Raw genomic sequence first — 13,661 nt, forward strand, 5'->3', positions numbered from 1 at the left:
GTGGAGCCAGACGCAGGGCTCCTTCTCACGATCCTGAGATCATGACCTGAACCAAAATCAAGAGTTGGACACTTGATGAGCCACCCAAATGCCCCACTCTGGTATTTTGAATTGGTTATAAATTGAAATAAAGAATAAAATAGATGGTTAAAGGAATGAGATGGATTTCTTGAAAAAGTAATACAGGTATGATTACATTATATCAAAGCTAAAGGGTATTATTTATTGTACCATTTGTCACTTACTCCCCAGTTGTTTTATTATTTAAAGCAATTAGACTGTTATTAATCAGATTCCTCCTCTATGAAATGGCTATTCAGAAGCATTTCTGACTCATATGATTTGTAAAATACCAAGCACAATGTTTTTACATAGTAAATGCAATCAAAATAGTATGAGTTTTTATATATAGTTTTTATTATATATTATAGATATGTATTAGGATACTATTATATTAATGTTATTATAATTAATATTATTATACTTTATGTATAGTTTTTATTATTCTGATCTTTGTATATGTTCTATGTAATAACACAATTGATATGACTCTTGTCAATATTTTTATTTAGTCACCAAATGAAGATCCTTCTAGTCTTACATAAATGAATGAGAATAGACAACTTTTATCCTAGTTATTTTATTTCTGGGTTTTTTAAAAAATGTTTTTAATAAATCAGACTGGTTTTCCTTCCAATCAGTCTTATTTAGTGTACATCTTAATTCCGTATCTCAATTTTATATCTTGCAGTAATGTCAAGAACACAAACCTCAGCATTACTTTCACAGATGAAGAGCTAAGTTTTTACTTCAACTAAAAATATATTATCCTTTGCCAAAAACTAAACAGCAAAAAATCCAGAAAAAATGTTACTTATCCTTCCTGATAGCTTTCTCTTCCCAAGTTTGTCTTTAATAGTAACCGTACGGGCGCCTGGGTGGCTCAGTTGGTTAAGCGACTGCCTTCGGCTCAGGTCATGATCCTGGAGTCCCGGGATCGAGTCCCACATCGGGCTCCCTGCTCAGCAGGGGGTCTGCTTCTCCCTCTGACCCTCCTCCCTCTCGTGCTCTCTCTCATTCTCTCTCTCGCAAATTAAAAAAAAAAAAAAAGTTAAAAAAAAAATAGTAACCGTAGTAAATGTTCCTTAATATGCTTATTATATGACTGATAAGAAGAGAAAGAGAGAGCGGGGTGTGGGCAGGGAGGGTCAGAGAGAGAGAATCTGGAGCAGACTCCCCACTGAGTATGGAATCTGATGCGGGGCTCAGTCACCCCATGCAGGGCGACCCTGAGATGAAACCAAGAGTCAGATGCTTAACCAACTGAGCCACCCAGGCACCCCTGACAGAAATATTAATAATAGCTAATAGTTACCAAGCACTTGCTGTGTGGTAGTTATTGTGCAAGAACATCACAACATTATCTCATTTACTCTTCACGGAAGCACTTATGGTAGATTCTATCATTATTCCCAATGTAATGATCTAGAAAGAGAGGTGTAGAAAAAGGCAAGTCATTTTCCCAGGGTCAAAGGGCTGGCAAGTAGTAGAGGTGGAGCTTGAGCACAGATTGAGCTAACATCAAAACCTCGACTGTTAGCCACCACTATACTGAGAACTGAAATGAGAAACAGAAGAAAAGACTAATGTAGATAAGTATCACCATGTAAAATCAGTCTTAAATTATTCTTTGTATTAGTTAATGAAGGCAGTAATAGTGCCCTGCTGATTTTCTCATAACACTGTTTAAGCTCATTAAGAACAAATATGTCAGACAAAATGGGTTAGAAGACAAAAAGGAACAAGAAACCCAAGCTGGAAGACTTTGGGGGAGGAAGGTACAGAACAACATAATAGCAACGTAGCAAATATTTAAAAGGATATACTGGTGAAAGGAAGGAAACAGATGAGTACATGGTTTGTGGGTGGGGGATTTATTTGAATTTTAAGCAAGAGGAATTGAGAAAGTTTTATCTGTCAGGTCAGAGTTGTTGGAAACCTAAACCAAAGTTATGTTTTCAATCCAATACAAATTCCTAATATTTTTCTCCCACATTGTGAAGTATCAATGCTCAAATTAAAGTTTTGACAAGCTCAGTAAAAAGAGATTTGTGTATGGTTCTAAATGAAATTAATTTTCACATGCAAGCACTAAAAAGTAGGCACTGAAAAATATCAAAACCATTTAAGTTTAAAATGTTAAATATACCACAATACTTGAAAGATCCTTGACTAAATTTATAATCATTTATTGATATATAGTGGAAAGTATGGTGAATGCTTTGATGTGCTTCTAATCTTTTAAAGCAGATCTCTTAATATTCAAAACTATGTAGTCATAAAGTGTCTAGAAAATCTCTTAATGTGCTCTGGATATATTTTTAGTTACAAGAAATCATGTTAAACATATGGAAGTAAACAGAAAACATTCCCAAACAAATTATCATTCCAAAGGAGACCAGAGCTCCATGTACTAGATATATAAGTGGCTTATGCGCAGCTTACAAGCTTAGTCCATAATTCCTATCGTCAGTTGTGAAAGACAGCATTGAACATTTTCTCTTAGAGCAGGATTTGGCAGCACTATTGACATTTGGATAAGTCTTTGTTGTGGGAGGCTGTCCTGTGCATTGAAGGATGTCTAGCAGCATCCCTGATCTCTACCCACTAAATGTCAGCAGTAGCACCCCACTGGTAGAAAAAAAATTATTAATTAAAAGAGAGAGAGAGTCTCCAGACATTGCCAAAAATTCCCTGGGGGGCAAAATCCCTACTCCCCACCCCCAGTTGAGGTCCACTGTCTTCAAACATTTGTCATCTCAGTGATGCAGTTTGCAGTCATCTAATATTTCCATTATAAACCCCATATTTTTTTTTAAATGCCACTTTACATGTTAACACCAAGAAACATGGAGAGAGGAAGTGGGGAAAAAGCAATGATTCTGTTCTTATATTTTGAAGACTTTTTATTCAAAACAGTCCCCTGCTGGATCTTTCATTTTTGTATAGCTCTAACCACTTACAGGCAATATTGTTTCAGCCCAGTATAAAATATAGGTCTATTTAAGGAGAGTGTTTAGATTCTGTGGTAAAGTTAAGCCTAACTCTATAACCACTGAAAATAATAAATTGTGGCAGAACATCAACTACCTTATATCAGCAGGTATACTGTTTATAATGAATGAATTTCTTAGAATGAAACAGTTGAGTAAAATTCTTGTAACATTCAGTTACTTCTTTGTAAAACATTTTCATAAGACTTGAAAAGTGTCTAAAATATTAACATCCTAATGATTAGCTTTACCTAAATGTAAAAAGAAAGATTAGGTATTTTCAAACTTTATCTTCTGTCCCAAACTTGGGTATCTCACCAATTTCAGAAAACCTCAGTTTTCATGATTTCTTCATGGTCCATAGCATTTTGCCTTCTTTTGTCAATTGGTAATTACTTTTCTGCTTTTCTGTCTCTTTCCCCTGGCTTATACTGCATGTATACAAACACACAATTGCAAACACGCACATATCCTTTGGATTTTAAAAGCATCAGAATTGATATTATTTGCTAGACAAAGAATGAGCTGGATTATTTGTTTATAAGAAGAGAGAAAGAAAAGCTTATTTTCTAGAACTTGTTTGTTATATAATGAATACTGAAATAATTGAAATTAATTTCACATAAAGTAAAATAAAGACAATAAAACTGATGATTTGATGAGGATGCTGTAGTGTTGAATGGGTAGAGTTGAAAACTACTAACCTAAAACCTTAATGGAAGTAAGTAAAAGATAATTTATTTTTTTAATGGATAAGTTATTTAATCAGGTTCTTTGTGAGAAATTTAGAACACCAATTTGTGAGGATAAACTCCATTTGTGAGAGAAAACACAGTGTGTAGATAGATAGCCCTGAAGCTGAGGAACAGCTTTGATTTTTGGCAGAATTTGCAAGTCCACAGCTTTCTAATCAGCCTTGCACTGCTGTGTGATCTCATATTTCTCCTTCTCTATGTTGAAGATCTCACCTTTCTGATATGGGTTTACACAGCTTCTTCTTGAAGTAAGTATCAATGAGATGTTTTGGGATTTTCACACTGTTGAGATCAATTTTGGTGGAGGTGGCAATGACAAATTTCTGGTGTGTTCTACACAGAGGAACTCAACTGAGGGCCAGAGGTCCAGTCACAAGTAGCAAGCCACTGCTCAGTTGCTTCAGGGAAACCACCCTCTTGCCTCTGTGGTACCCGGTGAGGATGATCAGAATGGTCCCAGGAGTGATACTTGCTCACAGTTTTCTCACATGCTGCCTGAAAGGTTTTTTACTGTGCCTCAGCACACAGTGCATCTTTCAAGGTGCATCTTCAGTTGGATAATACCTAGGCATTTTATGAAGTTTAACCACTTGGATACCACCATTCTTGTCACCACCAACTGGTTTAGTGACAGTAGCAAGAACCTTCTCTTTTTCTTCTCAGCCCAGAGTTTAGCTGCTGAATACTTCCTTTTGTATATGGTCTTTCTGGAATACATAACCGATCAGGAATATCTGCCAATTCCTCTGACTAGGACAGGATTTCTCCTTCTTTGGTGTTATAGCCTTGAGGTTACCCTTCTTAACCTTGCCACCAGGATCAGCTTTGGTTTCAGGTTTCTTCTCAGCCTTTTTACCCACCATCTTGCAAGATACGTAAGAGTAGTAAAGGAGAAATGAAGGGGAGGAAATCGGAGGGGGCATGAACCATGAGAGACTGTGGACTCCAAGAAACAAACTGAGGGTTTTAGAGGGGAGGGGTGGTGGGGGGATAGGTTAGCCTGGTGATGGGTTTTAAGGAGGGCATGTACTGCATGGAGCACTGGGTGTTATACGAAAATAGTGAATCATGGATCACTACATCAGAAACTAATGATGTATTGTATGGTGACTAACATAACATAATAAAATTGAATTTAAAAAAAGCAGTAAAGGATAATTTAGAAAAATATTCTTAGATATGTTTCCAAAATGGAACAGCAAAAAGAAAACTTTTGAGACCAAAATGATTTAGTTATTCATCAACAAACACTTATATTGAAAAATCTTCCATGTGTTAAGAACAGTATAAACTCTGGGGCTACAAAGATAATTAAGATATAACCCGTTTAGAAAGAAAACAAGTAATTATAATATAGCATGAACCTACAACAATAGACACATATATAAAATAGGATGGAAGCATAGAGAAAGGAGCAACTCACTTTGCCTGTGAAGATTTCACAAAGGATATGTCATGCCTTAGTTTGGTCTTGAAGGAATGTGTAGGAGTTCATCAAGCAGACAAGGTGGGCAAGTAGGGAGCAAGGAATTAATTGCCAGTGCTGGGGTGGGGTTGCTTGTGCAAAAACACACAGATATGAGAAACATGATTCTCAACTAAACACTGCTGGAGTACAAAGCCAGCAGGAAAAGCAGCAGTGAGAGATGAGGCTAAAGAAGTGGGCACATGTGGAGAGGCCAAGTAAACTGATCTTTGGATGTTAAATCAGAGATTTATCAGAGCTAAGAATAATCACCAGGTGGTTTAAATACAGGTGAGAGGGCAGGAATTATTCCACGGGAAAGCCAACAAGGGTAGAGAGCTCATGACCTCTTCCATGTGGTAATATATCCATAAGTGATATAGATTGAATTCCTTTAACATTTGCATTATACCCATAAGTAAATTCTGGCTGCTTTTTGCAACCACCATGGTAATAATTGATTCACAGGAGAATCATCAAGGGATTAAAACCATTGGGTAAAACATTTGTGGGGGAACAGGATATTTACACAGACTCACAGTACCTCCCATAGATTGTTAATTCATTTCAAAAAGTAAATCAGCCTTCAAAGTTAGCATCACCAGTAATGAACAAACTGACATCATCTGCCTCATAATGCAATGCTTTGAAGAAGATATAGCATCACGTATGTAATATTCCTGCCCAAAATGCGTAACTTGAATCTACTCATGAGAAAACATCCAGGTAACTGGCCTTTTCAAAATGTGTCAGTGTCAGATAATGAAGGGAACCATCAACCATCAAGGAAAAGGCAACCTACAAGTGGGAGAAGATATTCACAAATGATGTATCTAATAAGGGGTTAACATCAAAATATATAAAGAACTCATAAACGCAATATCAAAAAAAACCTAGCTGATTAAAAAATGGGCAGAGGACCTGAATAGATATTTTTTTAGAGAAAACATACAGATGGTCAGCAGACATGAAATGATGCTCAACATCGCTAACCATCACTAATGCAAATTAAAACCACAACGAGATATCACCTCATACCTGTTAGAGTGGCTGTTATCAAAAAGACAAGAAATAAAGAGTGTTGGCTAGGATGTGGAGAAAGGGAAGCCTTGTGCACTGTTGGTAGGAATGCAAACTGGTGCAGTTACTATGGAAAACAATATGAGGTCCCTCAAAAAGTTAAAAATATGGGTGCCTGGGTGGCTAGGTTGGTTGTGTCTGACTCTTGGTTTTGACTCAGGTCATGATCTCATGGGTTGTGAGATCAAGCCCCAAGTTGGGCTCCGTGCTCAGTGGGGAGTCTGGTTGAAGATTCTCTCCTTCTGCCCCTCCCCCCACTCACACACAAGCACTCTCTCTCTCTCTAAAATAAATAAGTCTTAAAAAAAATTAAACATAGAACTACCATACAATCTAGCAATTCCACTTTTAGGTATTTATCTGGGAAAAAAAGGAAAATGAAAACACTAATTCAAAAAGACCTATGCACCCCTGTGTTCATCACAGCATTATTTATAGTAGCCAAGATGTAGAAGCACCTAAATGTTCATAAATAGATGAATGGAGAAAGAAGATACGGTATATATACACAATGGAATATTACTCAACCATTAAAGAGCATGAAATCTTGCCATTTGCAACATGCATGGACCTAGAGGGTATTATGAATTTAAGTGAAATAAGTGAAATAACTTTTAAGTGAAATAAGTCAGAGAAAGATAACACCATATGATTTCACTTATATGTGGAATCTAAAAAAAAAAAAATGAGCAAACAAAACAGAAACAAGACTCAGATACAGAGAACAAATTGGTGGTTGCCAGAGGGAAAGGGAGCGGGAGGATGCAGAGAATAGTTGAAGGGAATTAGGTGGTACAGTTTTTCAGTTATAAAATATATAAACACAGGGATGTAATGTATAGCATAGGGAATATGGTCAATAATATAACAACTTCTTATGGTGATAGATGGTAACTAGACTTATTGTGGTGACCATTTTGTAATGTGTATAAATGTTAAATTACTGTGTTGTATACCTGAAACTAATAGCATATTGTATGTCAGTTCTTCAATTTAAAGAAATATATCAATTTCATGAAAGACAAAGAAGAGTTGAACTGTTCCAGATTAATGTGATTAGAGATACTAATGCCCCATTCCAGATTGGATGCTTAAAGAAGGTGGGGGGGGGCACCTGGGTGGCTTAGTCGGTTAAGCATCTCCCTTTGGCTCAGGTCATGATCCGAGGGTCCTGGGACCGAGTCCTGCATCAGGCTCCCTGCTCTTTGGGGAGCCTGCTTCTCTCTCTGCCCCTCCCCCACCACACTTGTTCTCGCTCTCTCTCTCTCAAAAATAAAAATACTCTTAAAAATTAAATGTCTTTTTAAAAAGGGTGGGGGGCTATAAAAGGCATTGTTAGGACAAATGGTAAAATTTCGATATAGACTATATAATAGATAACAATATTTGATCAATGTTAAATTACTAAACTTGATTATTGCAGTTATGTAAGAGCATATCTTGTTCCTAGGATCTATTTGCTGAAGGATTTAGGGATGAGTTATGTAAGAGCATATCTTGTTCCTAGGATCTACTTGCTGAAGCATTTAGGGATGAAGAGTCATGACATTTGTAATTACTTTCAAATGGATCAGCAATAATAACAATAATAAAGATGGATGGATGGTTAAAATGAATGTAGCAAAATAGTAATGATAGGTGAATCTAAGTAGTGCATATATAAATGTTCATTGCACTTTCTGAAGCTTTAATTTTTTTAAAAAAAATTTGGAAACCTGAAACCACCAAACCCAAAGGAAGTGAACCTCACACAAAGTAAAAGCAACAAAAGTTTTTGGAGAATTAAAAATACAGCCTGCATTAAAAAAAATAAATAAATAAATAAAAATAAATAAAAATACAGCCTGCATTAATATTGAGAAGGGTGGGAGCCAATTAGAGAAGATAAACCTCTTCTGGTAAGCGACAGAAATTGTTTCAGGTCTTTCTAGAGGCCTTTACTAGACGTTCTCCTCAGAGATACTGTGGCCCAGCCTAAGCCTGCCTATCAGTCTGATACAATAAGTGTACCTTTGTGCTGCCATAAACCTTGACACCCTGCTGACTTTGATTCACCTGCCAAAGCTGCTGGCTACCAACTGTCAAAAGCCACATTTAGATTCCCTATCTACTAATCAAACATCCTTTTGCCTTATATAAAATATTAATCATTGTCCACATTTTGTAATTATAATTCTACATTTTAGGAAAATAGTACAGCAAGCATGTAGAACATTAGTAGAGTTTATATTCAAACCATTTTTTCGTTTTCTTTTAAACATTTTATTTATGGGGTGCCTGGGTGTTTCAGTCGTTGAGCGTCTGCCTTTGGCTTAGGTCATGATCCCAGGGTCCTGGGATTGAGCCCCAAGTCGGGCTCCCTGCTCAGTGGGGAGCCTGCTTCTCCCTCTCCCACTCCCCCTGCTTGTGTTCCCTCTCTCGCTGTCTCTCTCTCTCTGTCAAATAAATAAATAAAATCTTTAAAAAAATAAATAAAGATTTTATTTATTTGAGAAAGAGTGAGGGTGAGCACGAGCAGGGGGGCGGGGCAGAGGGAGAGGTGAGAAGCAGACTCCCTGCTGAGCAGAGAGCCTGATGCAGGGCTCAATCCCAGGACCCTGGGATTGTGACCTAAGCTGAAGACAGAAGCCTAACCCACTGAGCCACCTAGGTGCTCCTCAGACCATCTTTTCTAATGCTTCTTTATAAAAAGGTGCTCCACATTAGAATTTATACCTTAATGAACTTGATTTTTTTCCTATTGGAAAATAGCAGTGTAGGATCCCATTTTAATAATGCTTTTTTTAAGTGTCATAGCAGACCATCTCTTTACTATTGGTTTATAGATTGTAATAGTCAAAAACACCATGGATGTAAAACTTCTTGTATAATGATTTTGTGTGCCAAGTTCTTCCAGTTCAGGAAGGAAGGAAGGAAGCAAGGAAGAAAAAAGTTCAGAACAAAATTAATTGGAAGGTTATCCTGAACTTTCAGTGAACCTTGGGAGGAAAAAAAAAATCACAGGACAGTGATTTGGAGATCACTTTTCTGGGAACTATGTAGTAAATTATTCCCCTTTCCAGAAACTCATTAGTTCTGATCTCCCCTACCAGGATCTGAGAGCTCTGAAGAGTTTATTTTATTGCAATAATGTAATTTGTATATTTTGTATCTAGCAGAACAGGTTGATGTATGTGACAAGACTCTATGATTTTAACTGAGTACTTTGTTCAAGTGCTTGAGCAGCTCTTTAGGAAACTTTTGGTCCTATGTATAGGCACATGTGCAGTTCCTTTTATGCAGTCAAGTAAGTACTAAAGAGTTACGGGAGCTTTAAAGAGAGTCCTGTTTGGAAATCAGAAAGTGCATGAGCTTTTTCCAAGTGCAAATCCAGACATGTTATGGGACCTCAGAAGTCTAACCAGGGCAGCAGTCGGATTTGTCCAGAACACTGCTCAAATCCTTGCCTTTGCTTCTGGTACCCTGATTTCATCACTGCCTTCCAACACAGCTTCATCTTCAGGCTTTAAATTTCTAGTTTTCCCCTTTGTTCAGTATTGAGTGCTTTTTTCCCCCCCTCTCATGAGCTAGAGATCCAGTATGTTTTTAGATTCTCAGCAGAGTTCTGATTCTTAATGATAAAACCCTAATCCTTACCTATTATGCCTTCTAATTTATCTCAGTTAAGCCTCATTACTTCAGAATGTGGCCTCGAATCCCCCAACAGCTGCAGTTGAATTACCTATAGTATCTCAGGAATGTCCCATGATTTCTTGGTCGTACCTCAGTAACAGTAAAGAACTCTGTACTAAACCCCACTCCCTACTTTTAATGCACATACTAGCCATCCACATTCTAGATACCCAAGCCCTATCTATCTTTTTTCTTAATTTTTTTATTTGAGTAAAGTTGACACACAGTGTTCTATTACTCTCAGGTATACAGTGTAGCAGTTCCATTTCTTTATACGGTTATGCTGTGCTCGCAAGTGTAGCTACCATCTGTCACTGTACAGCACTATTACAGTACCGTTGACTACATCCTGTATGCTGTTCCTTTTATTCCAGTGACTTCTTCATGCCATAACTGGAAACCTGTATCTCCCACTCCCCTTTACCCATTTTGCCCATCCCCCCTCCAGTCTAGAAACCATCAGTTTGTTCTCTGTATTTTATAGGTCTGATTCTGCTTTTTGTTTGTTTATTCATTTGTGTTTTTTTAGATTGCACATATGAGTAAAATCACATCGTATTTTTCTTTCTCAGTCTGACTTATTTCACTTAGTATGATACCCTCTGGATCTATCTATGTTGTCATAAATCTCTATGTCAAATCACATCATTAAAGAACTATATTCCACTATTTACAACCCCATGCCTATAGTAATTCATCCCTGTAGGGATGCATTATCAGAGTTATGATTAAATTGTTTGCTTTTATTACGGTTTTAAGAAGGAAGATACGTGGTCATTTGATTGCAAGAAATAAAGATTTACTCAGGTTTTCTAATTAATTTGTGGGAGGCTAGTCCAGGAATACATATACTTATAAGAAAGACTGAGATCTCTTGGCTTCACAAAAACCAAGAAAGTGATGTACAGTGTAGTCTCCTCAGAATGTATTTTGTTAATGAGAGCTCTGAACCAGCAGCTATTTCACTCTTTGTTCTAGATACTTTTTCTCTCCAGATTCTTGCTTATCGATGAGTTGTTTATTCATGACTCTGCTTCCCATCTGCAGCAAACTTTGTATATAGCTTTTATCACTTCCCCTCTCTGCACAGCACCGCCCCCCCGACCCAGAAAAAGAGGATCTAGTTGATTCATTTGATCGCTTTCACAGCTATTTGGATAGAATTTTTGTAAACAAATACCCTAAATCAAATAAGGTGAGAGAGGTAGAAAAGGGGAAACTACCTGCAGGAGGATTTTTACATAAGTTGCAGCCTAGGGTTCTTTCCCCAAGCAGTGATTGGGCAGAAACACAATAAAATAGGGCTTAGGTTTTAGAGACATTCAGAGTCTTAATGTATTTGGTATGAGGATATTTTTGGACATTCAGTAAAGACAATATTTCAAAGCTTTTTCATATCTAGGTTCTGTTATATAACAATCTACGTAATAATTCAATTTTTCATGATAGGACAATCTCCTCCAAAGAACACTCAACTTATTTGTTTTTTTTGCCTTAGCTATCAGGAGGCGCGAATGTACATTTATGCTTGATTCCAGCAGCTGTCCTTAGCTAGGGGACTAGGTATCATGTTTTTCTCCTTTGAATTGTACACCTTTGAGAGTTTATCCTTTCTTTAATGGCCCTACTATTGATATGTTTTTATTCATCATATTATAAACCACCTCAAATTATCCTTGAAAATGAGCATACTGTTAATAATAAAGTGTCCTGTAACTTATGATGTATAGATTTGTAGCAATTACATTTGGGAAAAGAACAAAACAAGAGTTAACAATTATACTTTTAAATTGAGATCAAAAGCAATATTATATGTAAAAACCACACCTAATAACATTGTCAATATTATATGTAAAAACCACACGTAATAACATTTTAATGAAAAGTACACAAGAACCAGTGAATCAAAGCTGGACACTGTAGACTGATACACTGTTGTTAGCTAAAGTCCATATTTTATTCAGAATTCCTTAGTTTTTACATAATGTCTTTTTAGTTCCACAATCCTATCCAGGATATCACACTGCATTTAGTCCTATTGGTTGTGATGGTTTCTCAGACTTACCTTATTTTTGATGACCTTGAGAGTTTTGAGGAGTACTGGTCAGACATTTTGTAGAATATTCCTTCACTTGGATTTGCAGATGTTTTCCTCATAATTGGACTGGGGCTAAGGGTTTTTGAGAGGAAGACCACAGAAATAGAGTGCCATGTTCCTGACGTATCAAGGGTATCTATTTTTTTTTCCAAAGCTTTTATTTATTTATTTGTCAGAGAGAGAGATGACAAGCAGGGGGCTCCGGCAGTCAGGGGGAGAAGCGGGCTCCCCGCTAAGCAAGGAGCCTGATGGGGGACTCGATCCCAGGACCCTGGGATTATGACCTGAGCCGAAGGCAGACACTTAACCAACTGAGCCACCCAGGCATCCCTCAAGGGTATCTATTAATATAACTTATCATCATTGATGTTGACAGTGATTACCTGGCTGAGATAGTATGGACTTTAGCTAACAACAGTCTATCAGTCTACAGTGTCCAGCTTTGGTTCGCTTAAACAACAGACTTCCATTATTCTTTAGAATCACAAAAAACTAACAAATAGAAACCAAAACACAAACTCCTTCTTTGACAAAATCAGAAAGCATGTTGAATCTCAAATCATGTGTATTATGAAGCACAATGAAGGTAAAGAGGAATGCAGAAAGATACCAAGAGAAAATTTCCAGGGTTACAGATCCCCGGCAAAACCAACAGAACACAGTTCTCTAAAGTGGAATATGCTGAGGAGCCAAATCAACCATTCCTAGTTTGGAACAAATGCAATTGGTGACCAGGGTAGTGCTTCCCAATTTGGCATAAAAAAGAAACAAAGACTATTGGAAAACCCATGGAATCACATTGAAAAACAATGTTTACGGGAAGCAATGTGCTGGTGGAGCAGGATTAAAAAAAGATTATGAGTTCTGAGTTGTCCTGTAACTGCTGATCTCAGGTGGCAGGAGAGAAGTAAAGACTAAATAAAGACTATAATTCAAGCACACACACAATTTTGTAAGATGCGAATTTTTGCTGGCTTGAAGTTCAGGCCTGGATCCAGTCTAATATACGTTACTGCAAAAATTTGGTTCAGGAGGTACTCATTTGATTGAAAGATGGGCAAAATTTTAAAGAGGGTTGGGGAAGGAGGTGTAATCTGCTTGGATTCTATACCAAGGGAGAAATCTTTCCTGGAAGCCTGCACTAGAAATGAATGAGACAAAAACCTCACTTTTCACTGATACCTTTTTGTACTTTCTAAGTTCAAAAGAAATTTAGTGCAGTAAGAAAAAGAATAAGGGCTTTGAAAAAAATAATAAAGTAATTTAGGCATTTGCAAAAAAATCTGAATACAAATCCTTTCAGATTTTTTACTCCTTTTTATCCAGTCTTTCATTTGCTTTCACCGTATGTAATTAGCAGTTTCTTCTGATGGCTTTCCTTTGTCAAGCCTTTCACAAAAGCATCCAATTTATAGAAAAAACTTCTTCTTTTGCATTAATATTTTATTAGTTATGTAATATTTACTTATATCAAGTTTAGAAACGAATACAATCGACTCAGTAAACATAAAGTTCTGCTGGTGTGAACAGAAGCATAT

At 36.9% G+C, this 13,661-nt stretch overlaps 1 protein-coding gene and 1 pseudogene across 12 annotated transcripts in view; one reads left to right on the forward strand and one right to left on the reverse strand.

The window, feature by feature from the left end:
• The window catches only part of METTL25 (methyltransferase like 25), a 151,666-nt gene that overhangs the window by 92,644 nt on the left and 45,361 nt on the right, over positions 1-13,661 (forward strand). Inside the window, exon 10 of one of the 12 annotated variants that reach the window (XM_078076378.1) lies at positions 752-4,056. The exons of the other annotated variants lie outside the window; for them this stretch is intronic. Within the exon in view, the coding sequence (XP_077932504.1) occupies positions 752-754 (3 nt within the window). The 3' untranslated portion in view covers positions 755-4,056. The remainder of the gene's footprint in view (positions 1-751; positions 4,057-13,661) is intronic. 12 annotated transcript variants of the gene reach the window in all.
• LOC118531489 (large ribosomal subunit protein eL6 pseudogene) lies at positions 3,835-4,762 on the reverse strand (annotated as a pseudogene).

This window comes from Halichoerus grypus, chromosome 6 (assembly GCF_964656455.1).
Source record: "Halichoerus grypus chromosome 6, mHalGry1.hap1.1, whole genome shotgun sequence".
Taxonomy (NCBI): Eukaryota; Metazoa; Chordata; class Mammalia; order Carnivora; family Phocidae; genus Halichoerus; species Halichoerus grypus.